Here is a 27,463-nt window from a genome sequence, read left to right on the forward strand (position 1 = left end):
AAAAAAAGGCTCCTCTGTCCATGGAATTCTCCAGGCAAGAATACTGGAGTGGGTTGCCATTCCCTTTTCCAGGGGATCTTCTTGACCCAGGGATAGAATCTGGGTATCCTGCATTACAGACAGATTCTTCACTGTCTGAGCTCTCAGGGAAGCCCGAAGTAATGTCTGTGGACCTTAAACTGAGATGTTTGGTACAGAGTAAGCACTCAGTGAGTGGAAGCTGCTGCCCTTGTAATTGACCAGCCATCGGGAGCCAGGCCAACCCTTGCTTTCCAATCCCTGTGTCTGTGGCCAGCAGAGTGCCCAGCACAGAGAAGGCATCCCTGTGTTTGCCCAAGTCAACTGCAGTGAGTGTGGAAGGAACTGTACTTTATAAAGATGAGCCGTTTCACAGTCCCGCTCCATGTGGGATTTGGGTCATAAATCCATGCTCAGTACTTCTCATCATCGTGGGCAGATTTCTCTCCCAGGATCACAGATACGCAGACTCATTTGCTTTGGTCGTTAACACAGTTTTATTATTGGCACACTTATCAGTAAAGCATACATAAAATACAGCTGTTTTATAACACACGAGCCACTGTGTCTTTACATGTATAGAGGAACATATTAATATGCGAATGGAAAAATTAGTTCTTTTATAAAGTTTCACATAAATACACTGGGATTGCCCCCAAAGAAAAGTCCCCATAAAAGAACCAGGTGAAGGCTTTACAAAATATTATACAGGAAATATACTATGAAGAGAAACAACAGTCAACTCAGATACACTAAAAAACAAGAAACCCAGAAGTTTCAGATTTATTAAACTGCCCACAAAATTAATGGATTACATGGCTTGAAAATATTTGGATCAACAGCAATTTTACAAACGAATACATTCTCAAGGGGCCAGGTGCCTTTCTTTACGTAAAAATCTGCCTTGGTGTCTCTGATGACAAAAAGACATTTCTTGTTTCTGCACTCGGGCTCGACTGAACCAACTCGGGCTCGAGGACCAATTGACATTAGCTTGGCCATAAATTACCCTGCTGGGCCCTCTTCGCTGTTACCCAAAGAAAGAAAAGGTGAAGGAGAGAGAGAGAAAAAAAAAAGGTACGTTTAAATTACTTTTCAAAAGCGGATTTTTTTTCCTTTTCTTTTTTTACTGAAACAAGAAACTCTCAGATGCAAGTCAAAAAGCAGAAAATATTTTACAATATTAAAAAGTCATCTGTAGTTGGATTCGGCATAGAATGGGATCCTGAGCACTGAGGGTTTACTGACAATCTGGCCTTCGTTGGATGGTTGGATGCGGGGTTGGCGAAAGGAAATTAACAAACATGGCTCAAACGGAGCCAGGAGAAGCGCTAGCATTTGCTCTTGTTTTAGTTATGATCAGTGCCAGTATCTGTGTTACCTGCGAAGGCCTCCAGGGAGGGGTCATGGAAGTTTATTTGGAACGGTCCTCTCAATTTAAAATAAAAAAAAAAAAGGAAGAAAGAAACTCAGATCATTGTGGTTTAGAAATCGGTATTTGCGTGGCAAAGTTTTAACGTCTTGCTCCTTCCTCTCCTGCAAGTAAGGATCTGAAATAGTGAGCGTGACCCACGGGGGCTATGGACAGTGGATTCTGGAGCCGGTCACTCTTACTGGGAAGCCTGGGGCGGGGGGTTCTCTGATTTGGTCTCTTGAGTGGCCGGAGGTTTACTGTTCCATGGGCTGCTGTTCCCCAGGGCGGGTGAATTGGTGAAGTCTTCCTCGTCGTCCATGCCGTTGGCCGCATCATACTGCGTGTTTTCTAATCTAGTGATTAGCCTTTCGTCCTCGTCCCCAAACTCACCTCCCATCAGAGTTGGCTCTCCTACCACCATCACATCCTGTGAACAGCAGCTGACATTATTACAGGGAACCTTGGGAGAGAGAAGCCCCTTAAAACACTAGCGGGAGGAGGCGCTGGGGGACCTGGGTCAGACACACCGTGTCCTGTACACCGGGGTCAAGTCTCAGTGTCGGGGGGGCCAAGACGCATATTGGATTTCTACAGGAAATAAACATCGCCTCCTGACGGGAAACAACCACGCGAGTTTATGTCCTTAGTGTGCAGCCTGACACCGGAGAACGAGCAATGCTAGCAATCTGCAGAAATAAAAAAATGGATTTTTCAAAATTAAAAAAATCCACGCTTTGCAACCTGCCGACACTGGGGACTCTTGAGAGGGCAGTGGGCGCTGTGCGAGGCCTCGGAAACGCCACCACTTTTACTGAGGGTCTCGGGACGGCTTTGCCAACTACTGAGAATAGTGGCCAACGCCGGGGAGGAGGCGGTTCTGCCGCCTTCACGCAACTCATTCCAAACGGCATCTTCTCTGTCCCAAGGACGGTATACGTTTTAATTGAAGACAGATCTCTCTTTTTTCCTACTCAGCCAGGCCCTTTTATGCAGCCAACATCCTTGACATTCTGCTACTTAATTATGGTAATTAATTTAGGTAAAGTTTTCGATAAAAACAATGTTCACACTGATTTGACAATTTGCATAGCTAATTAAGTCATTAGCAAAAACCTGCTGATTGCCAACAAGCCCTGAATTTACCATCTGTTATTCCATGGTGCCTGTCACCTATCCCCACACAGGCAACCCCACCACCAATCTGGGCAGTAAAGAGAACTAGTCTGTCCAGCTGGTGCCATTAAAGGAAGATGAAGAGAACTAATGATAATTATATCGATGAAGCTGGTCATCATCAGAGATGGAAGCGTGCAGGAAGAATCCATCTAATCACTCCTTTAAGTACAAACTGTCCTTCCATGCAAACAAGGAAGGCACCTCCTAGAGCTGGGAGCTTGGCAGAGGCCACTGCTGCAGAGGCTTGAGGACAGGGGAGAGAAAGCCTACCCAAGGCATGGCTCTGGCCTCTGTATTCCAAGGGGGCGCTATGGGCCCAGTGGCTGACCTGGGCACGGCACAGGGCATCCGTCAGGTGGATCCTGCTCTGCTAACTCTGAGCAACAATCTACTTAAGAGTGCTTGACTGCCCTCGACCTCGGCTGAAGCTGAAACATCAGGGCCAGCCAGATGCTTTTGGAGATGTAAGTAAGCATTTGCTGATACAGGTGCGAATTTGCCTTGACAACTGGGCAAACGCTCTTTCCACTGGGGCAAGAGAGGCTGCCTGGGGCAGTCTATGAGTGGAACACTGCCTGTGGTTGGGAGAAAGGTCCAGCTGTCCCTCCAGGACCCTTCTCAAATTTTGAAGGTGCCCACTGAACTAATCCCTTCGTGACCATCTGGTTTGTTTTGGAATGGAAAACCTTGTTTGTCTGATAGATCGATTCCCCTCAAATTAGAGGGAAGATAATCAATAGGTTTCACGATGTGTTTTCAGACTAATCACTCTTGTGAATTGATAACAAGGATGTTAAAGAGAAATGTCTCAGATGAAGTAAATGGCTCAAAGGTGACCTGAGTAGACTCAGCCATCGAGGTGCCGGCGGGGTATTCAACTGTGAGTCCCTAAGAACGTCCTTATGATGCCACCAGGAGCTAGATGTTACACTGATTTCTAAGAGCCTCACAAGGACTCTTGAAATGAGATGTAAAATAGACACAGACTTCGAGTGTCAAGAAAGCCGATGGGACGTTAAATGGAATGGGGCTTCCACCCGACCCCTTTGGGTGTTGGGGATACCAAAAGGGCCCCTTCATTGCAGGCCCTCAGGAGACTGTGCTTACAGTCAGGAGCAAAGGCAGGAGGCAAGGCCAGGTTAAGATGTGGCAAAGTGCCACACGAGGGTGAATCCCAGCTCGTGATCTGTGTGCAGTGCCCTTTGAAGGACTGGGAAAACACATGTATTTGGTGTCACAGGGCAGGAGAAGAATGTTAGAACCGACGCGTGCGTCTGCATTAGTACTGTGAGTCCAAGGTCAGCGAGAGAGGCTGGGGGAATGGGAGGAAGTAAGCACAATTTGGAAACAGAAGAAGCCGATTTAAACGTGATATTAGCCAAGAAGTTCCCAACACTCCAGATGCCTTCACTGTATCAGCAAACAACAGCCATTCCAGAGAAGTCCTCCGAAAATAGTGATTTGAATCTCTTCAAATGGGGCTCATACAGGCTCATAGTATGTTTGGGGTATCTCTGTTCCAGGAACAACTGGAAAAGATGCCCAGGCATAGATATTTTTGAGCATCTGAAATTTCAGAGAGATGCCACGTTTGCCTTACTGATTATAAAACATATCTTTAGCCAGATGCATAATTGTGGGTGTACGTATGTGAGTGTGTGTGCACACGTGTGCATGTGTGAGTGATGACTAGATGGCAAGTTATAATTAAACAGATGTGTGCTAAGGACTTTGTATGCACCTAGAGGCTTGAGGACAGTTACACAGTTATGCACAGGACTCTAGCTGGCTCTGCTAAACCTCCAGGCTAGCACATGGGCTCTCCACTCAGGTGGGCTTGCCTTGCTATCTTCACAAAATGGATGGAGACATAAGGCACGTTTTGCGTGCATGCTCAGTCGCTTCACTTGCGTCTGACTCTTTGCAACCCCATGGACTAGAGCCCACCAGGCTCCTCTGTCCATGGAATTCTCCAGGCAAGAATACTGGAGTGGGTTGCCATGCCCACCTCCAGGGGATCTTCCCAACCCAAGGATCAAAGCTTCATCTCTCTTGTCTCCCGCATAGTCAGCTGAGTTCTTTACCACTAGCACCACCTGGGAAGCCCAATGCACATTTGGGGCTTCTTCTAACGGGGTGTGTGGCATCGTTTTCCCCACACCCCCACATCTTTAAAAATCCCCCTGACCCCACATCATTCAACATCCACAGTGAGAGCTGAACTTCCTGCCTTGTCTTGTGGGACCCCCCCAAGGCGATATGGGTCCACCTGAGAGTAACCCGTGTGTCTCAACTCCCCACGAGGCAGACCCCTCTGCTCCTTGCTGGAGACCCTGGGATGCCACCAGCTGGTGCCCGTGTTACCTCTTCTCCCTAAGCCCCCGAGCAAGGACCACCAACCTCTGAGGACGGGGAGGGACTCCTTTCAGGGCCCCTCAATGCTTCTCCTTAAACTGGCCAGCAGGGGTCACTGCTGTGGACTGACACAGGTCTCCATCCCTCCCAGGGTTGAGGCTGCGGTTCAGGGTCGCTCCTAGCCCCTGCTCATGGAGTGAGAAGCAGAAGCCGAACATTAAACCTGAGCCCTTGCTGGACATACACGCTGCCGTCCTGCGCTGGGCGGACCACAGCCGTGGCCGCGGTAACACGCCCCCCTGTCCGTGCCTTCAGACAGGGCAGCTAAGGCCAACAAGCGGCATTTCTAGTTAAACAGGAAGGGGGTGTGGGTGATTCAGGACACACAGAAGGTGTGATCCTTACAAGCCAGTCAGTGCTTATCATCTGACATCCAACCAGCTGGGGGACCTGCTGAAATGGACACGTTTGCCTAAACTGGATGACTTCCCTGTTTCTCTCAGCCATTTGTAAGTTTCACTTAATGAAAACATCCTTCATTGCATGGTGAGGATACTGCTAACATTCTTCTTGCACTTTCTAATGGTGCCTTGCTTTTGTCAGAAGGGTCTTAACTCATTAAAGACCCACTCAACACAGGCATCTTCCAGCAAAATGCAATGGTTGGTTGGGAGGACAAGAATGTAATGGAGTAGAAAAAGTTAGGTGTTCTTTAAAAAACATTGCAATGCTTCTGACTAGGCCAGGTATGTGAAAATACACGGACAGGTAGCTGCTATTCTGTACCCCTGGCAGACATCACTAATGGATGGCCAACCACACCTAGTTCAGGCTCGGAATCTTTCTGGACACTCTACACTGTGAGTTGACCCCAGGAGACTGAGTTGGCAGGAGAGAAGCAACCTCTTCATCGTCCCTCCTTTAGACAGTGAGCTCGTCAATGACGGAGTTTGGGCATCTTTTGGTCTTTTTTTTTTTTTTTAATTTGTATCTTGGGATTATCACTGCCTGGTGTAGTATAGGGCACACAATAGGAGCTCAGAAAATGCCTGATGAACCACTCTGAATTCTTGCAGTCCTGTGCCTTTAAGTAGCTACGTCAGAGTTCCAGAAATCTCTGGAATGTACTTTCAATTGTTTATGGAAATTAACAACCTTTAGTTTCTAAAACTCTTGGATTAAATGAATGAATAGGCTACTTATGTATGCTTTGGGGGCTGGTTTATTTACATCTGGCCATTTCTTTTTCTATGCATTTTCCATTTAACTAAGCAGCGGTAGGTATAACTTATTGGCACCTTAATAAGAAGACTGCTTTTCTCCTTTGATTTCCACCCCCCTCACTCTTCAGGGATGAAAGCCCAGTTAAAAACAGAGGTGGCTCTGGTATTATCTAAAGACTGAAATTCCTAATGCTCTTAAAATTAAAACGACATCTATCCCACAGGCTGGCCACTCTCTCATGACCCTTTCTTTTCAAGGTACTGGGGAATGGCAACCGTATCCTCTGTCTGTGGAGGACAGGAGGAGAGGCCAGGTAATTCTCCGATACACTGATGGGGTTGGGTTTAGCCGAAGAGAACTGACCAATGGGACGTGGGGGCAAGTGGGTGGGGGGGCAGATTTGAAAGCCACACTTAGAAGTAAGCAGAGAACCTTCTGGAAAGGATGGTCCACTGTCACATGGACAGGAGACACAGCAGGATCAGAGCCTGAAGGAGAAGGACCACAGCCCAAGAGGGGAGACGAGTGAGAAAGAGGGGAAAGGTAAAACAAAACAAAACGAAACAAAAAAAACTGCATTGGAGGTGGAGGGAGCCTCCGAGAAAGGACACACTCTCAAAGACACAGGATCCAGAGGGCGCCTCTGAGGCACCACGAGAATCCCCGGGTTGGAAGGAAGGACAGTCGAGAGCCTGCTGGGGTGATGTACCAAGGGCCGCAGAGAAGGAAAACCCGCAGGCCACTGAAGAGGCAAGACGTGCTTCAAGGAACGTGGGAACTTATCGGTAAAAGCGGCAAGTGGTCTTTTTCTGGGATGAGGAATTCAATGTCCAGAAGGAATCAGGAAAAAGGGAGAGGACTGGGGAAGAAATCAAGAGGAGAGGAAGAAAGGTCCCATCTGCCAGGTTTGCCCTTCTGGGGACACCTTCGGCTTTCAGTCTCAGAGTTCAAAGAAGCCCCCTTCTGAGAGGCCCATTTCCTTTGTCAAGACCCAGAACTGAGAGAAAAGGGTCAAGACGTCAAGAGAGTTCAGACCAAACCTGGGGCTGAACCTCCCTCTAAGCTAATGAAACAAGGAAAGAGAAATCCAGTGAGCTGCACTGGCCTTGAGTTAATTACCTGAGTCTTAAAATAAGAGGAGATGCCCACGTCTCGGGGTGGGGGGGCAGTTTGGGGACAATCAAATGACAATCTGGAGTCTGAGTGCCCGGAGCTAGCTTTCCAGCGGAACACAGGGTCCCAGCGATGGTGCCCAGAGCCGCTTATCTGCCACAAGGCTCATCGCTCAGTGATATTTTAATTAAACCTTAGGTGACATATCTCCTGTCTGCGACTCTGATGGCATTTTCATTCCTGTCCCGCTGCAGCACAGACTCTGTGTATTGCTTTCTAGTTCCCAGTTTGCAGGGGCTGGTTTTCAGGACAGAGTCCTCCCCCTTCCCCCCAATTCCTGTCCCTGCCTTCCCCTTCCCCCACCCCACCTCCCGCCCCGCAGGGCCCAGAAGGTCTTTGCAGCTAAGAGTCTTTTCCGAGGGCCCCCCTGGAATTGGGAGACGGTAAAGGCAGGAATTGCCGCCTAAAAGGAAAGCGAGACTTACAGGTACCTGACTGGACAGACTCAGGTTGGCGGCCGTGGTCTTCTTCTTGCTGCTGGTGCTGTTGGCGGCGTTCCCCGCGCTGCTGTTGGAGGTGCTGCTTGTGGAGTTTTTCCTTTTCCTCCTTTTGGTTGTCGGTTGCCTTGTGGGTTCTGCTGCAATATGGAGAATGCAAAGAGGATCAGTTCCCGGGTGACCCACCAGGGTCCCTCCAGTGACGCCGCTTTTGTAAACTGAAAAGAGTAGGCTATTGACATTTTTTCCCCCATTTCTTTTAACTTGACAAAACCCAAAAGGAGAAAACTGATGCTCTAGTTTCAGCACGAAATGATGGAAACTCTTCTTTAACGTGTCTATAAAGCGATTTGCATTTAATTGTTCTTTCTGATTTCATCTCTATGTCGTGCACTCAGTTGTATCCCACTCTTTGCACATGGACTGTAGCCCGCCAGGCTCCTCTGTCCCTGGGACTCTCCAGGCAAGAACACTGGAGTGAGTTGCCATTTCCTACCCCAGGGGATCTTTCTGCCCCAGGGATTGAACCTGAGTCTCCCTCTTCTGCGTTGGCAGGTGGATTCTTTACCGCCAGCACCACCTTGGAAGCCCCTCTATATGTCTGGACTCTATCAGTAAGTCTTAGGGGTGAGTTATACCACTATCACAATTTGAACTTAAAATATTATTACCATTATGAATTTTGAGAAAAATATTTTATGGCCTACCTTCTTTTTATAATAAAAAGAGAGCTCTGAGAATCTGCCTGCAGTGCAGGAGACCTGGGTTTGATCCCTGGGTTGGAAAGATCCTCTGGAGAAGGAAATGGCAACCCACTCCAGTATTCTGGCCTGGAGAATTCCATGGAATGTACAGTCCATGGGGTTGCAAAGAGTTGGACACGACTGAGCGACTTTCAAACTATTCACACTAAGATTCCTAGGGAGACTCCAAGGCCTGAGAAAAGTGTGTTTGTGTGTGTATGTGTGTGTGCACACACACATATGTGCACTCAGTTGTGTCTGAGCCTTTGTGACCCCTTGGGCTGAAGCCCACCAGGCTCCTCTGGAATTTTCCAGAATACTGGAATACTGGAGTGGGTTGCTATTTCCTACTCCAGGGATCTTCCCCACCTGGAGATGAAACTTGTAACTCTTGCATTGGCGGGTGGATTCTTTACCACTAGCAGCGCCACCTGTATGAAATTAGTTAAATTAGGGACCCAGTGAGTAACAGCAGCACCTACTGGCCAAGTGTCATATTGCAGCCAAGGTCTATTACACCTTGAAATAAATGCTGGAGTGAAAAGAAGTGTCCATCCAACCAGCCATTGATGTGGAACTTATGGATTCCCAAGCTCAGGAGAAATGCCCATGGTTTGCACCCTGGTGTTTAAAGGATGCAGCTAACTTGAAAATTCCTGGGGGGAAATGTCTTAATATGCTATAATCAATATTTTAATGAAAGGAAACTAGACCTCTTCCAGAAGGTTTAGAAATAGAAAAAAAAAAATTTTTTTTTTTGAACATGAAGGATGAGGCAAGATCTTATTGGAAGTGTACAGACTTATGGAAATGTGTAGTAAGAAGAATTTCATTTATTTATTATGCATTATGAGCATGACTCAATGTTTTCATATTTCTGATATTTTCGGTCATTATTTTATATTCATAGCAACTCTATTAGTTAGGTGCTATATAATCTTTGTTTTGAGAATGAGAAACTTCCAGAAGCCTGTTCCAGGCACTTACTAAATGAATTGGAAATGGTATGTAAGAGCTAACCCTATTCTAGGTCCAACACTGATGGGAAGAGGGTAAGCTAGGGCTGTACTGGAACTAAGTGAGGTGACCTTTGGCATTTTCTTGAAACATTTTTGCTGCTTCTATTGGATGATGGGGTGAGCTTGTTTTAAGGCTCATTTCAAAGACTACTGGGTCCATCATGTTATTCCTGACTTTTGATGAAGAAGTAGAAGGTTTCTATTTATACACTATTTTTTCTTTCATAAATATTTTCGTCTTAATGTCTGAAGATATTCGTCGACAGAGGCCTAACATCCCTATCCATGGAGAATTATGGTGCTTATTCTGAAGGTTATGGAAACGGGAAACAGAATTGTTCCAACTTAGGCAGCTGGAGGTGAGTTGAGTGGTACAATCTAAAGTTAAGCGAATACCCCAGTTTCCCCTGACCAGCGTCTTCTTCCTTTGAGTTGAAATCTGCTGCTTTTTATTTAAAAAAGATAAATTGTATTTTTTAATGGAATTTTGGGAAAATATGCCTAAAATGTTTGCTCTGTGTTGCTCCTACTGCCTGTACGTAGCTGTAGGAATGCAGTCATGAACTGAAGACATAAAAACTTACTGTGACATAGGTCTCCACTGATTAGTCTTGCACTAACTCTGGCAAGCTCTACTTTAAATCTCAGGCCTATTATATCAAATGGGAATAACAAGAAATATCTCACACCTCACAATAACCCTAGTGAAGATTCAATAAAAAAATAAAGAAAGGTCTGAGAGACTGTGATTTGTGACTGTTTTCATACAGTGCTGTAAGCAGAGTGGCTTGGCCAGTGCCTGGCATCTTGTAGGGGCTCAATAAATAGTTGTTGAGTTAATGACTGAATTAATGTATAATATATGAATTATGGGGCTTCCCTGGTGGCTCAGATGGTAAAGAATCTGCCTGCAATGCAGGAGACCCCTGTTCAATCCCTGGGTCAGGAAGATCCCCTGGAGAAGGGAAAGGCAACCCACTCCAGTATTCTTGCCTGGAGAATTCCATGGACGGAGGAGCCTGGTGGGTGACAGTCCAAGGGGTCTCAAAGAGTTAGAGATGACTGAATGACTAACACACACACACACACACGTCATATGAATTATATGTGCATACATCAGGAAATAGACGTTTTCAAGATCTGTAGTGAGTTAAATTTTTTCCCCATAAAACCCTATTGATATTGAAAGAGAAAATAAGGCCAATTTAAGTACATTTAATATCTTTGAAAAATAATGTTCTAAATGTTGAAAATTCCCCTAAGATGGGGATGCAACTATTCTATGTAAAGTAATGCTCATTTCCCCAGCTTTCTAAACATGTACTTGATTATATTGACTATGTCCTCTTTATTTAAAACCCCTGGCCAATTACCAGTGGAAGGTGACCATTATATTTCATGATTCAGAAAGCTATGTGCCTCATGTTAATAATTACTCTTCATAAAAACAATTTTTAGCGAACGGATACATTTTGCTTTTATGATCAATGAGGCTCAGCACACGCCTGGGAGTGAAATGTATTAGATAGAAAGACAATTAATGATGACTTGAAGCAGTAATTTCAGAACCCCAGCAGGAGACTACAGTATCTAAACTGCATCCTAGGGAAGTGAGAGAAACGGGGTCTTTTATGTATTTTCATGATCAGAGTACCCTTTGATATTATGTATCTTTAAAAATAGGGCAAAACTTTCTCCCTCCTTCCTTCCCTTTTTTCTTCCATCTATTCCTTCCCCCCCCCTTCCTTGTTTTTTCTCTTCTGCCCATCCCCCCATTCTTCCTTTCTTCTTCCTTGTCCCCCTTTCTTTTAGTAATTTCTGCTGCTGCTGCTGCTAAGTCACTTCAGTCATGTCCGACTCTGTGTGACCCCATAGACGGCAGCCCACCAGGCTCCCCCATCCCTGGGATTCTCCAGGCAACAGCACTGGAGTGGGTTGCCATTTCCTTCTCCAGTGCATGAAAGGAAAAAGTGAAAGTGAAGTCGCTCAGTCATGTCCGACTCTTCACGACCCCATGGACTGTAGCCTACCAGGCTCCTCCGTCCATGAGATTTTCCAGGCAAGAGTACTGGAGTGGGGTGCCATTGCCTTCTCTGTAGTAATTTCTACCATTCCTCAAAGGACAAAGAAAACTAAAGTAAGCCATCAGGGGTCACCAGTCTTGTCCAGTGGAATGACCACTGGCCTGGGAGAGAGTGAACCTTGATTCTTATCTTGGCTTTACCAACATCTTCTCAGTAACATTAAAGAAATCAATTTCCTTCTGTGAGTTTCAGGTTCTCCTAAATCTAGCAAGTGAGGAGACTGTGGAGCATGGCCACCACATAGAGGAAGGATGCTTGCCCTTCACCAACTCAGTGTCTTCGGATCCAACACCAGGGTCAGAACATCCCTTATAAACTACTTTGCCTGATACGTTTATAATCGCTCCCTTTTCCTATCCCTTCATCCCCAGAAGAAGCCTCGGAAAAAGTACGTAGATGGAGAGTGAAGAGTGAGGTCGTACCTGGCGGTGCCACCATCCGCTGCCACTTCTGAAACAAGCAGGTCTTCAGGCAGTCCCGCGGACTGAGGTTGTAAGTTTTATGTCTGGACATCAGTTCTTGCATTGGCTCCAGTATTACACACAACTGTAAGGAGTTCAAAGACAGGTGTTTCACTGCTTGATAATATTATTTGCAATAAATAATATTAACAGTCAGAATCCATTTCGAAGCTTAAAGACACTTTTCTTCCCTCCTGCCCCCTCCAACACCATTTTAAATTTTTTTTCTGTATAAGTGTGGAGGAAAAGAAATATTACCAACACTTGATAATGCTCACTCTCTTTACTATCATTTATAATATCATATTACAGCTGAGTGTGATTTATATATACACACACACACATTTCCCCACATATTCTATACTGATGGTTGGGTGGATACATGCAGTACTATTCTGAAATGACATGATTTTCTCTGGTTAAAGAAAAAAGCTCCTTCATATTAGCACAGCATGCTCAGATTTCTACTCTAGCTTCTGTTGTTTTTCCCGTTTGCATAACCACACACTGTGAGTTACAATGGCAGTTTATGTAGATTTTGTGGCAGTGAAGGCATCATTCAAGCATTTGAGAACAAAGTGGTAACTTCAGGTACGTTTTTTAATCCTAATTTTTATAAAAAACCGTGATGAACATGACTTCATTTTTATCCATGGACTCATTTGTATTTTACACAAGATGTGAAAATTGGTAATGTATACTCCCACATATATTCAGTGTGGAGTTTTTGCTCTGGTTCTGTACGTAGTCACCCTTCTTGCTTCCTTGAGTTAGACCTTTCAGCTCTACTGCAGTCCAAGACATCTGATGACAAAGATTAATGAATGAAACAAGAAGGTAAATCCAGTTAGGATTGCCCTGGGCTTTTCTGAATTCCTTCTCAGCTGGAAGCTTATCAGAACACTGCTGCACTGAGAGGGCTGTTGCTAAGAAGGCAAAGACCACCACCTGGAACGACGCATCCACGGCTGTTGCAACAATAGCAATGTGAACATTGGCAATGCACCTGTGCATGCCTGCGAAGTCGCTTCGGTCGTGTTCGACTCTTCGTGACCCCAAGGCCTGCAGCCCGCCAGGCTCCTCTGTCCATGGGATTCTCCGGGCAAGAATACTGCAGTGGGTTGCCACGCCCTCCTCCAGGGGATCTTTCCCGCCCAGGGATTGAACCTGCAGCTCTTGCATCTCCTGCAGTGGCAGGCGGGTTCTCTACTACTAGCGCCACCCAGAAAGCCCTGGCAATGTACCTGCCTGTGTGAAAAGACATCATTTTATTATGAAAGACAGACATTCACTCTCTGCCTTCATCCGCCCATCTTTTTTACTACCCCTTTCCCTTCTGCCCTGTCTCATCTGAGTATTTCCCTAGAGGCCACACTTCTTATTGCCCACTGGGTTCCCTCAACCCGGAATTCTTCCCTCCTCTCTTCCTGGTTTATGCCCACTCATCCTTGAAGGCAGAATCCCTTCTTCTGTTTCGCCTTCCTCCCCAGGACTGTGCACTTCTTCCCATGTGGGCTGAGCTGAATACCTCTCTAGCTCTCCATAAGCACACAGCTCTTTCTGCTCTATGAACTTATTTACATTTTGTAACCACAGCTTCCAAGTCTCTTCTCCACTTGACTTTGAACTCTTTGAATGCTGAAATGAGACTATGCCTTTTATCTCTGTGTTCCTAGACTTGGCTCAAATGAATGGATGTATTGAAAGAGCGTTTCTCAGAAAGACTGGAGGACCTTTCTATGCCAATGTTCCTCAAAGTCTAAGGCACACTTCTATCAAAATCAGATGAGTTGATTGTTAAAAATGCAGACTTCTGGGCTCTGCCCTTTCTGTTTTATTGATTCTGGAGGTGGGTCCCTGAATCTGCATTTAAAAAAAGCATTCCCTCATCTAATTCTGATAAGTATTATCCAAAGCTGAGAGCACTGCCCTGCAAATGCTGGGTTTTAGCAGAGATAAATACAGAAGCAAGCCATGCACAGATCTCCAAGGGTTTTCTGCTCAAATTTCCCTCTCTTTTCACCACCCCCACCCCACTTTCCCTCTTCTCAAGTCTAAGCATGATAATAAAAATTGTCATCATCTAGAAAAATACCTTGGCCCTTCCTAGCTATCAATGATCTAAGCCAAAACCATTAACCCCACTCAAGGGCCAACTGTAATCTCCTTGCATTTGCAGTTTCTTCAGGAAAAGAGACTAAGATTTCAAAGCTTGAGCAACACAGGTACAGTGTGATTCAAAGAGTCAAAGTCACTAGTGCATCAGGCTGCAAAGTAACGAGATCTGGGTTAGTTCCGATCCATCTTCAATTTGCCTATCTTCTTGTTTACTTGAGAGTCCTTTTTGAAAACTTTTTGAAACAACAGACTGGTTCCAAATTGGGACAGGAGTACATCAAGGCTGTATATTGTCACCCTGCTTATTTAACTTATATGCAGAGTACATCATGAGAAATGCCTGGCTGGATGAAGCACAAGCTGGAATCAAGATTGCCAGGAGAAATATCAATAACCTCAGATATGTAGATGACACCACACTTATGGCAAAAAGTGAAGAAGAACTAAAGAGCCTCTTGATGAAAATCAAAGAGGAGAGTGAAAATGTTGACTTAAAACACAACATTCAAAAAACCAAGATCATGGCATCTGGTCCCATCACTTCATGGCAAATATATGGGAAAACAATGGAAACAGTAAGAAACTTTATTTTCTTGGGCTCCAAAATCACTGCAGATGGTGACTGTAGTCATGAAATTAAAAGATGCTTGCTTCTTGGAAGAAAAGTTATGACCAACCTAAACAGCATATTAAAAAGCAGAGACATTACTTTGCCAACAAAGGTCCATCTAGTCAAAGGTATGGTTTTTCCAGTGGTCCTGTATAGATGTGAGAGCTGGACTATAAAGAAAGCTTAGCGCTGAAGAATTGATACTTTTGAACTGTGGTGTTGAAGAGTCTTGAGAGTCCGTTGAACTACAAAGAGGTCAAACCAGTCCATCCTAAAGGAAATCAGTCCTGAACATTCATTGGAGGGACTGACGCTGAGGCTGAAACTCCAATACTTTGACCACCTGATGGAAAGAACTGACTCACTGGAGAAAACTCTGATGCTGGGAAAGATTGGAGGGAGGAGAAGGGGACGACAGAGGATGAGATGTTTAGATGGCATCACTGACTCGATGGACATGATTTGAGCAAGCTCCAAGAGTTGGTGATGGACAGGGAGGCCTGATGTGCTGCAGTCCATAGGGTCACAAAGAGTCAGATATGACTGAGTGACTGAACTGAACTGAAATGAACACCTAAAATGTTAATAAAGAAAAACCTGTGAAAGAGGGAGGGTTCCTATACATTTAAGTCCATATTCCAGTGTGTTTTCCTCTATTAAGAATTCTTTACTGGAAATCAAAATATGTGTGCAAATTACAGACACTCTCAGGTCTTCCCTTGTCACTCATAGCAAACACAGTGAAAGGTTCCACATCCTCTCTCCACACAGAGATAAGACTGCATTATCCATCAAAGAACTACTATTAGCTTCAGACAGGGTCAGAAGATATTTGGATCTATTATTAAGTTAGAACAGTTAAGAAAAGCTTTCAGAGAAATTCTAAGGACTGGGGAAACTTTTTCTTTTCATTAAAAAATGTTGTAAAGATTTTAAAACCATTTCCTTGTGGTCAGTTCCCATTCTCGAGAAACTGATTTACAGTGGTTATAAAATTTCATGGATGGAGTGGAAAAAACATGGACTTAAAAACGGAGAGGTCTAGCTATAATCTTATCCTTGGCTGAAACACGTAATAATGCTGGCACTCGGTTTCATCTGTAAAACCATACATATCTCGGATATCTGAAAAAGTTGAGATGATATGCCTTGACACGTAAGCTCAACAAACAGTAGATATTATGATCAAATATTAACAAGCACAGCACACGTTGCAAACAAAGCACATTTCTATTACGTTAAATCAGCAATTTATTGAGTTTCCTCCTAAATTTCAGGCACTCTGCTTAGGACATAACTATGAGAATGATTGGAGAAGGCAATGACACCTCACTCCAGTACTCTTGCCTGGAAAATCCCACGGACAGAGGAGCCTGGTAGGCTGCAGTCCATGGGGTCGTTAAGCGTAGGACATGGCTGAAGCGACTTAGCAGCAGCAGCAGCAGCATGAGGATAATACAATCTCGGTCCCCAAAATTCAGTCCCTTGAAAATGATTTTTAGTATATTAAGAACACTGTCCTATGTTTGCACTTCAAGCTGCTTAGAAAATCACATCTTCCTGAAGCAGATAGTTTCACGATTACAAATTAGATGGCAAATATTTTTATTATATGACCAGTTACCTATCTGGACCTAGAATGGGTTGTCAGCGTTGAACATGCTAAGAAATGGAAGAGTTGCATTTATCGTGAGAACTCAGGAGCTCATTTTCTTTCTTTCCCTCCCTTTCCTCCTGGGTTTTTGGGCAACACTTCTTTCAGGTGCTAATCCTCAGGATTTATCCCTTCCCCTTTCATGTAAAAATATCTTCCCATCGCTGTAACTCACCCCAAAGGAATTTGCATCTCTGAATACTAATCAGGAATCCCCAAAGCCATTTTTCTTCTAGCGGAGGAGTACCAGGCTGGAGAGGCAGCGCGGACCGCCCCTTATTCATGTATGCAAATGAGCCTCCCGCTCTGGGAGCCTAGCGGCGCCTCTGCCCGGCTGCGTGCTGTAGGTGGCAGAACTAACTCAGACAAAAGCCTCCCTCTCAGGCAGCAAGCCAGTGCATCTTGGCAACAGCAGAAGCCTGAGGCCTTATGGAATGAGATCGGGAAGATGGTTCGTTGAGTAGGTTGCGGCAGTCACTCGCTAAATCCTTCCGGAGCCAGGATTCCTATTCTCCTTGAGGTCTCAGACCCCCTTGAGTATCTGGTGAAGGCTATGCAGCCCGTCTTCCAAATTTTGCCCAAAATATTTGGAGGTTTATAAACTCTCTTATATTCCCATCCGTTGTCTGTAGGTAAAGAGTCCCCTGTTAGTAATATACACTTAGAGACTATATAAGAGACTATACAAGAAGAGACAGATTTCAAAGGTGCCTTTGCCCCCACCTTCCACCCCCCCCCCCCCCACACACACACGCACACACACACCCCACTCCAACCTCAAATGCATATTAATGGAACTGAGCAGAATAGCAAAGAATTCTCTGATTTTAAAGAACAACGTTATCTGCCAAGTTGTGTCTGCTATAAAGTTCCCAGTCCCGGTCCCTCTGCTTGGAAAGAAAAAATTCAGACAATGACATTTGCAACACTGCCTTAGCCTGCCTGAGTCTGGTCTCCACCTGCGAGGCTGCTGGAGGGGTGAAAGGATCTAAAATAGAAGCAGAGGCTAGGAAACAGACTCGACGCCAGCGCTCAGAAGAAGGCAACTTAAGAGCAGAGAGACTAGTTTCCCCTACAGAGATGACAATAAACTGATTTCTTGACCAATGAACGGCCACCCAGAATCTACCTCCATCCTCGAGCCAATGAACTTGTGCCTGGGATGCTGGCTACACCCCTGCCTCCTTTGCACTCCTTGTCCACAAACACAGCCCGCCTCAAACCCTTAACCGATTTGCTGGAGCTGGCTACCGCATACAGCTCCCTAGTTGCAGTTTCTCTGCTATTCCTAAATGCACTCAATTTCTGGTCTTTTGAGCTTGCCTCAGTTTACCTCTTTTTTGTTTTTTTTTTAAGGTTTCTCGAGGATACCAGGGGAAACCCAGGGCATTGTGTGAGGGAACAGGAATCAGCAAGGCCTGAGATCTCTCTGAACAGGAAGCCCTCAAACTGGTATTCATTGCTTGGTCCAGTTAAGATCCCAAAGAAAACCACTGGCCAGCCTGGCAAAGCTCTGAGGATGGCTTGGGCAGACTTAGTGAGAGTTTTAGGCTGGGCTTGAGCCCTCGATGCTTCCAATTTCATTTTCTGGGATTATGGCCACAACGATGACTTGCTGACGGAATGAATGAATGGGTGGATGGATGAAAGAATGTTGAACAGATATCGTGGCCAGATTTATAGCAAAGAGTCATTTGCTAGTGCCAGACAAATTAGGCATTGTCCTCTCGGCTTAGAGGTGATGAATTTGTCCATTTAATAGAAAACTGATCGCCCTGTCTGTGCAGAATGCTTTGCACATGTATACATGCATATATGCAATTACTACATGTCCTGGTTGAGCCAGGTGACCTTAGCTCAGCCCCAGACTCCTGCCTTTTCATAGTAACAAAGAGCCTGGCAAATCTAGTCAGCATGCCATTTTGTTCTGTTTAAATATAACAGTTCTCCCAGAGAAATTTGATTCTCTTTATCCGTACATAACTATACACCCATACTCTTTCTTTTGGCTTATCTCCTGATCTGAACCTGGGAACGGGTGGTGCTTATTGAGTTAAAAAATGAAATGAAATATTAGTCACTCAGTCATGTTGGACTCTTTGCAACCCCAATACTGTAGCCCACCAGGCTCTTCCATCCATGGGATTCTCTAGGCAAGAATACTGGAGTGGGTTGCCATTCCCTTCTCCAGGGGGATCTTCCTGACCCAGGGACTGAACCAGGATCTCCTGCATTGCAGAGAGATTCTTTACCGTCTGAGCCACCAGGGAATCCCTGGTGAGTTGGCGCTGGCTTAAAAATTTGATACCTTTGGATTGGCCTTTGGCTAACTCCCAAGAATGGGTCCTGACCACCAACATTTTAATTCAGTCTTTCTGGGTGATGGATGACATGCTCTGAGCTTGAACCTCCCACTCTTCATATATAGGTTCATCCAGGATCATGGTGATCACAGCAGCTCAGGCCATTGCTCATGTTGTTCTTGCCTTAAAGACCTTCTTCCCTCCTTCTCAGTCATCTTAATGGGATATTGGCAAGCTGCAGCCAGTGGGTTTACTGTGACCAAGCCTTTGTATTGTCCTGAGCTGCTCCTATGTTGCAACATCACTGCTGAATAAGTACAACAGAGTCTATGTGACCCATAAACTCCCAAAATATGTACTATCTGGCCATTCACAGAAAGGTTGCTAACTTCTGTCCTAAACCAATGCCACTCAAAGGAGGTGCTGTGTCCTCGAAGGGATAAGGAGCTCGAGGCAGAGCATAACTCAGTGCATTGCTTCCTTCATTAAGAAAGTCTTGTGTCAAAAAGTAAGTCAGATGAACTAAACAATGTATTCAATAAGGTGGTCGATTCACATTCTAGAGCGAGCTCCTCCTTTTGGTGTGGATCACTAAGAGTTTGCAGTCTGGCCCTGGTGGGCAAACCATATTCGATTCACACAGTATGACTGTTGAGGTTCTCCAGGGTCCAGCCCAGAGCTAATATCTGTCTCTGACCATCCTCACTCGCAAAGGACTCTTACATTTGCAGCGCTTATTACTAATCTGTGTACATCCCACAGTTTATATTTGCATTGGGAATTTTCCCGTCTTGTGGATTTTTTTCATTGCCTTATCTCTAGCAAGCCCTATTCTACTTTTCTCTCCCTTTTATTTAACATGGTATGAGGTATACTCAAATATTTGTTGAGTCACACCTTAATAATCACCGTGGAGTATCTAACCTATGTCTGTCTCTGGAGTATGCACCTGCCATATATTATATCATTAACCCTCACCACTTCCTGCTCCATTTTAACAGGTGACAAAACTCAAAGGCTCAAAGCCATTAAGTCACTCTTGATATTAAAGAGTGTGATTCTTATAATGTATCCAAGCTTATATAACCATCTGAAGGGTAGAAAAGAGGTTCATGGTCAAGTCTGCCTGACTCCAGCCCTGCACTCTTAACCCCTTACTGCTCTGCTGTCCACCTCTCTGACTACGAATGGCCTAAGTCTCTGCCAAGATACCAAGTTCCAAGGCTTTCTCTGTCTTTTATATTGTTCCTTGTTATTGTGCAAGGAATAATGCACATAGAGAGGTGTGTCTATACGGAGACAAGGGTGATACAGAGGGGTGCAGACTTTGGCGCCAGATTCATATGGATTCAAACCCACATGTCTGCCATTTACTACTAGCTGTGTGTTCTTGGCCAAGAATTTCAGCCTCTCTGAACTGCAGTTTCCTCATCTGTAAAATGGGGACACTGATGCTTATCTCTGAAGATTTGTAAGAATACATGTAAATCCTTAATGCAATGCCTAGACTGAGGTCGGTACTCAAGAGATGGAAATTGACATTATGATAAATACTGGCTGCATCTATGGTGCAGTCCCACTGAGCCAACAGATCAATGTGTGATGTGACTGGTTAGCTAGTTGGGGAAGTAAATCACCTTGTTTCCCTGAGACTTAGGAGCTCCAGATGCTCCAAGGGATGGTAATCAGGCCAATGGTACGTGGAAATTTAGTCGCTAATGTCTCTGATAATTGGGCTTCCCTGGTGGCTTAGACAGTAAAGAATCCATCTGCAATGCAGGAGACTCGGGTTCAATTCCTGGGTCTGGAAGATGCCCTAGAGAAGGGAATGGCCACCCACTCCAGGATGCTTAGGGCATCCCTGGTGACTCAGATGGTAGAGAATCTGCCTGCAGTGCAGGAGACCCAGGGCTCTGATAATAACCCATTTTTAGCAATAAATACAAAATGTTCAAATCCACAGACCAGAGTCCTTTTTTTCTTTTCTGTTTCCCCCAGTAACTTACTCTTCTGGGTAACTCTGAATTAGAAAAATATCAGCGGATGGGGGAGGGCTGGTTAAGAACAAGTTCTTATCTAAGGGTGAAGGAGCCTCTCCTAATTAAGAAACACAGCACAAAAAGAGATCTCATATAAACAATAGAAAAAAATATAACTTACAGAATCTAGAAGGAAACAAAACAAGCGGATAATTCCCTTAGAAACAGATAAGAATGAATAACAGGTACCCACAGGGGTAAAACCCGCTCTGCCTTCAAGGATGAAAACCAGGGGAGAGGGGGGAAAGGCTTTCCCTGAGAAGCTGCGCAATTCCAGAACATCAGATTATGATTCGGGTTTATTTCCTGATAGGATTAAAGGTAGATTGATTGTCAAATTCAAAACATCCTCTCTTTTTATCTGAAGATTCAACCAGGGGAGCCTTTGCCTTTTCTCAATTGTTTTGCAAATTGATTACTCAGGGAAGTTATCACGTCCCTCCGCCAGAGATGGACACCTCTCTGCACACTCTGCTCCGTCAGCGAAGGGGGTGCAGTGGACCCCCTCCGGTCGTGGAGGGATGCGAGGGACGGTCCTCTGCCGGAGCAAGGACTCACGCATGCGCATTTCAAAATCTGTGCCTTGACCTCAATTTTGAGGCCACGAGGAAGGTTGCCTCTACGTGACGACGGAGGCCACTGGTTTTCTGACCCACCAGGGGAGAAGCGCTGGGTTATTTTCCTGAGCTGCAGAGCCACGCTCAGGGCTGGTTTATGCTGTACCAGTCAGGCCCATGATGAGATGGGCCAAGATTTCGAATGTTTATTCTCTTTCCTTCCGACCCATGGACTGAATGCCCCCGCCCGGTCATTCGGCACAGGCACCCCTTCCACGTTGCTCTGGTCATTTGTCTTCTTGTCCTTAGATCCACCCCTTCCTCCCTGCTCTCCTGCAGAGGACAGACCCCTGCATATTATTTCCCAGCTGCCTTTATCAACTGGCCTCGGGTGAGGTTGGGCCAGTTGAAGGAACCAGGGCAGACTAGGGGGAAGTGGGTTGAGCTATTTGAGTGGGGCTGCCATAACCAGGGAAGGCAAACCGGGTGGCTTGAAACAACTGAAACTTATTCCTTCTCGGTTCTGGAGGACGAAAGTCTGAAATCAAGGTGCTAGCAGGGCTGTGCTCCCTCTGAGCTTTCTAGGGAAGAAGCTCTCCTCGCATCTTCCACCTTCCGCTGGCCCTGGCTAGCCTCGGTGCTCTTCAGCTTCAGGTTGCATCACCGCAACATCTGCTTCTGTCTTCGCCTCGCCTTCCCCCACCTTGTGTCTCTGTGTTCTTTCTTCTCCTTACAAAGGCAGTAGTCGTTGGGTGTCCAAACAGGCACATCCTGAGGTTAGAGATTAACATGGATATTGGAGGAACAGCACTCACGGTACGGCATGGGTAAAGGTAAGTAAGGGTGTTTCTTGTCCTTTCTGTGGTTCAGATGGCCTCTCCAGCAACTGTCACCAAGGTCCACGATGGTCCCAACTTCTACCAGGTGGCCTGCCAGGAAGCCTCTTGCCTTTCTTTCGAGGAGGGCAGTAAATAGACTCAACGGCTGTCTCATCTTCCCCTGGTGGCTTTTCTAGCTCTAACACTTCTATCAATAGCTTGCCGTATTATATCTCTATTAAATTGCCTGCTGTGAGTTTTGTTTTTTTGGATAGACTCCGATTGGCGTTCATGGTTTGTCAGACATTAGGCCATGTCTAAAAGGTGTGTTCTTGCCTGGAAAATTCCATGGACAGAGGAGCCCGGCGGGCTGCAGTCCGCGGGGCCCCTGAGTGGAACATGACTGAGTGACTGAGCACAGAAAGGTGTGTGGAAGCGTCCTGGGTAGGGGCTAGGCACACAGCTGTGTCTCTGGTTCAAATGGCAGCTACTTAGTAGTTGGATGACCTCGGGTGGGTTACTTAAGCTCTTGGTGTTTGAACTTCTCCATCGGCAAAGTCAGGGTAACAGTGGTATCTAATGGTATCTGATTAGCATGTTAGGAGAAACACGAAAATCCACATAAATTGTGTCCCTAGGTTCTAACATATGGAAAGTGTTCTCTATACATGTTCATTGTGATGGGGCTGATCACCAATCTGTGAGGCAGGGGCTTCATGGAAGACATCTGGAAACTTGTCAGAACACACCTAGTAAAATTTAATGGGCACTCCTTGCTCAGTATATTAGGCTGGCCGAAAAGTTTGTTTGGGTTTCTCTGTACTATCTTACAGAAAAACTTGAACAGACTTTTTGGCCAGCTCAGTGTATACACATATATACACACACAGGTTAATTATTAGATCTTGGTGATACAGGGATGTGTAAAACGCTCAGTCCGCATGCCTCTCCTGTAAATAACCTGCTTTGACCACTGAGCCTTTGCCACACGTATCATATTCATGTGTTCCAGCTCTAAATCTGAGAGCACAGGAGCTGGAATGTTTCCAAGGGAAAAAGATGGCACCAGCCTGGAACTACCCTATGATCATTAATAAATATCTAATGAGGGGTGTCGGTTACCTAGAGGGCTCTGAGCAAAATTTAGGTACATTTAAAAAAATTCTTGCTGAGCAATTATTGTGCCCTCAGATGAACCAGGGGGCCTCCCAGGTGGCTCAGTAGAATCACCTGCCAATGCAGGAGACTTTCCCTGCGTCAGAAAGATGTCCTGGAGAAGGAAATGGCAACCCACTCCAATATTCTTGTCAGGAGAATTCCATGGACAGAGGAGCCTGGTGGGCTACTGTCCACGGGGTCACAAAGAGTTGGACACGACTGAGCAACTGAACACGTACACATACACACAAGCCCTGAAAATAAAGGTCAGCGGCTCAGAATTCCTCTAAGAGCCTCTTTATTGTCTGTCACTACATTAGGGTTCCCCAGAAAAAGACACAGAACTAATAGGAGATAAGGGTGAGTGTGTGCATGTATTTTAAGGAACTGGCTCACGTGACTGTGGTGGTTAGCAAGTCTGAAATCCATAGTTTCCAGAGATGAAATCTTAGGCAGTAGTTAAAGCTTCAGTCTCGAGATGGAATTCCCTCTTCTCCAGGAAACTGCAGTTTTGTTTTTAAAAACTTCGACTGATTGGATGAAGCTCACCCAACAGTAATGTATTTCACTTAAAGTCACCTGAGGGCGGCTGTCGTTCAGTCGCTAAGCTGTGTCAGACCCTTTGTGACCCCGTGGACTGCAGCACGTCAGGCTTCCCTGTCCTTCGCTATCTCCTGGAGCCTGCTCAGACTCATGTCGATTGAGACAGTGATGCCATCCAACCATCTCATCCTCTGTTGCCCCCTCCTCCTGCCTTCAGTCTGAGGGCTAGATGATCACCAATGCCAACCAGACGCAAATAACTTTACAGCAAGCCCTAGATTAGCCTTTGATTAAAAACTGGTACCCTAGCTAACCTGAGCTGAAATGTGACCCCTTCAAATTCCTACACTGACATCTTAACCCCCACTGTGACTATATTTGGAGATAGGGCTTAAGGAGGTCAACAAGGTTCAATGAGCTCATAAGAGCGGGGTTCAAAACGGACATATTGGTGGCCTTGTAAGAGGAGGAAGAGACATCACAGATATCTTTCTCTCTCCACGTCCACCATGGACAATAAAGTGAGAGAAGTCCTCTGCAAACCAGGAAGAGAGCTTTCAGCAGCAAGACCTTGATCTTGGGCTTCCCAGATTCTAGAACTGTAAGAAAATAGATTTCTATTGTTCAAACCACGTAGTCTGTGGTATTTTGTTAAGGCAGCGTGACGGTCTTAGGTCTGCCTGAAAGACACAGAGAACTATCATAGCCTCCCCACTACCCTGCAAGAAGTGGAGACCTGGGAAAAGATAAAATAAAAATCATTTTATTTTAAAAAATAATACCCAGTACCAAGCAATGAGTGTAATGTCTGTGGATGGAATGACTCCTTGAATCCATGAATACCATTGAATGAAAAACAAAAAGGCAATCAGATATGAGGAAATGAGTCCGATAATTTTTTAGTCTATTTTTTATCAGAGTGCAGAAGCCCCACAATGTGTTAGTTTCTGCTGCAGCAAAGCGAATCAGCTACGTGCAAACCTATATCCCCTCTTTTTTGGATTTCCTTCCCATTTATGTCTCCACAGAGCACTGAGTTCCCTGAGCGATCCAGCAGGTTCTCATCAGTCATCTATTTTATACATAGCGTCAGCAGTGTATCTATGGGTCAGATCTTGCTTCATCCACTTGGTAGTTATAGTAACCGGGGTACCAGGGGTGTGGTGGTGAAACAGCAGATACAGCCTCCCTCCCTGGAAGCTTACTGTCTCGATGGGAGACAGATGATAAACAGGAATCCCAAACGGGCTGCACATTATAGAGGAGAGGGGCAGGTGACACCAGGAAAGATTGCCGGGAGGCACTAATATTTAAGTTGAGGTGAGTCAGGAGCCAGCCAAGTGAGAGAGAATGCAGCCAGGACAAAGGTTAAGGTGAGCATCTGAGGCTGAGGGAATGCACATGGGAATGCAAGAGAGGACACAGAATCAGAGACCGCGGAACGGCGGCATCTGGGCTGACACGTGTGAGCTGCAGTGCAGAGGCAGGCAGGGGCCAGACTCATCAAGGCCCCAGTTTCTGCCCCACAGACAAGCCGGGACGGGCAACTGATGTGGCCTCCACGAATGCCACTTGGCTGAACCCTGAACCACGATATGGTAAACATCACGCTGTTCTTTCACCCGTGATTCCTGAGCCTGAGGAGGGCCTCATAGACATTGGGATGTGGCTGGTAAAACAAAAGCACCAAATGTCCCCAAAGGGAATCACTGGCTGCTCGGGCTCCAGGCAGTGGAGACTGCCCGCGCCCCAACCCCCAACTGAGCCAATCCGTGTTGATTGCCGCACTGGGAGCATTTGCACTGGTCCATGCGGTTCCTCATTGGAAAGACTGATGCTGAAGCTGAAGCGCCAATATTTTGACCATCTGATGGGAAGAACTGACCCATTGCAAAAGTCCCTGATGCTTGGAAAGATTGAAGGCAGGAGAAGAAGGGGACGACAGAAGATGAGATGGTTGGATGGCATCACCAACTCGATGGACATGAGTTTGAGCAAGCTCTGGGAGTTGGTAATGGACAGGGAGGCCTGGCGTGCTGCAGTCCACGGGATCACAAAGAGTCGGACACGGCTGAGAGACTGAACTGACTGACGCAGTCCCTCATCGGAAGGACGTAGTTTTTGTCACATGTTGGTTATTTTTTCCTGGGAACTGAGAAACTGTGTAGTTGTGCTGAAGCAATGTTTACGCACTGGCATTTATGAATGAGTCCTTATAATCTCAATACTGTGGGTGGGAGAAGTCAGATTTGGTCCTTGGGAGTTGTCAGTCACAGGTTGCAAGGAACACAGCTATCTGCTTGTGCAGTTGAAAGCCCGCTGGAGCATTAACTGCGTGCATACCCTTCCCTCCTGCCCTGCTGTAAATGCCCAGGAGGCTGTTAAAGACAGTGTTGCATCGTGGGGTTTGGGGTAGCACTCCCACGGCCACTGTCTGGAAGGGCGGCTGGGCTCCCTCTGATCGGGTTGGGCATGCGGACTTGTCTCTCTCGGTTCTGGGCACCCAGAGCACAGCTGTCTGTGCAGTGCCTGCCTGCCTGCCTGGGAGCTTCTGCCAGGCAACAGAACCTGACGCAAAGGGGAGGAGTGATTTCTTAGCTGCCTGACTGCTCCTCAGGCACCTCCATCATCACTCCTGTGGAACCTTGAATCAGCAGCCATTTCCCTGCCCAATGATGAAGAGGGATGGGTGGAAACCAACATTCATGTTGACAGTGGCAATGGTTTATGAAAATGGAGCTGGAAGAGGCTGGAGTTCACTCACTCAGCACTTACGTATTGAAGGCATACTATGCGCCCCATGTTGCAGTAGGTGTTGGGAATGCAGTAAAGAGGAATAAAGAAAATCACTCCCCTTAAGTCAGTCAGTCAGCTCGGTCGTGTCTGACTCTTTGCAACCCCATGGACTGCAGCACGCCAGGCCTCCTGGTCTACCACCAACTCCCGGGGTTCACTCAAACTCATGTCCATTGAGTCAGTGGTGCCATCCAGCCATCTCATCCTCTGTCGTCCCCTTCTCCTCCTGCCCCTAATCCCTCCCAGCATCAGAGTCTTTTCCAAAGAGTCAACTCTTCGCATGAGGTGGCCAAAGTATTGGAGTTTCAGCTTCAACATCAGTCCTTCCAATGAACACCCGGGGCTGATCTCCTTCAGAATGGACTGGTTGGATCTCCTTGCAGTCCAAGGACTCTCAAGAGTCTTCTCCAACACCACAGTTCAAAAGCATCGATTCTTCAGTGTTCGGCTTTCTTTATAGTCCAACTCTCACATCTATACATGACTACTAGGAAAACCATAGCCTTGACTAGATGGACCTTAGTTGGCAAAGTAATGTCTCTGCTTTTTAATAGGCTGCCTAGGTTGGTCATAACTTTCCTTCCAAGGAGTAAGCGTCTTTTAATTTCATGGCTGCAATCACCATCTGCTGTGATTTTGGAGCCCACTCCTCTTAAGGAACTACATTCTAGTGAAGGAGATGGATACATTTTAAAAGCAAAAGATATATGTTAGTGAGGCGTACCAAAGAGGGAAAAAAATCAAGGAGGGTGGAAAATTTGGA

General features: G+C 45.9%; 1 protein-coding gene across 7 annotated transcripts in view; it reads right to left on the reverse strand.

Annotated features, from left to right (window-relative positions):
* The window catches only part of LDB2 (LIM domain binding 2), a 461,389-nt gene continuing 434,422 nt past the window's right edge, over nucleotides 497-27,463 (reverse strand). Inside the window, exons 6-8 of one of the 7 annotated variants that reach the window (XM_005681920.3) lie at nucleotides 12,066-12,189; nucleotides 7,792-7,934; nucleotides 497-1,859 (exon numbers count right to left, since the gene is read on the reverse strand). In XM_005681920.3, coding sequence (XP_005681977.2) covers nucleotides 1,629-1,859; nucleotides 7,792-7,934; nucleotides 12,066-12,189 — 498 coding nt within the window. In that variant the 3' untranslated portion in view covers nucleotides 497-1,628. The other 6 variants (XM_005681918.3, XM_005681919.3, XM_005681924.3 and 3 more) reach the window with 6 other exon arrangements.

The sequence above is a fragment of the Capra hircus genome, chromosome 6 (genome assembly GCF_001704415.2).
Source record: "Capra hircus breed San Clemente chromosome 6, ASM170441v1, whole genome shotgun sequence".
NCBI lineage: Eukaryota > Metazoa > Chordata > Mammalia > Artiodactyla > Bovidae > Capra > Capra hircus.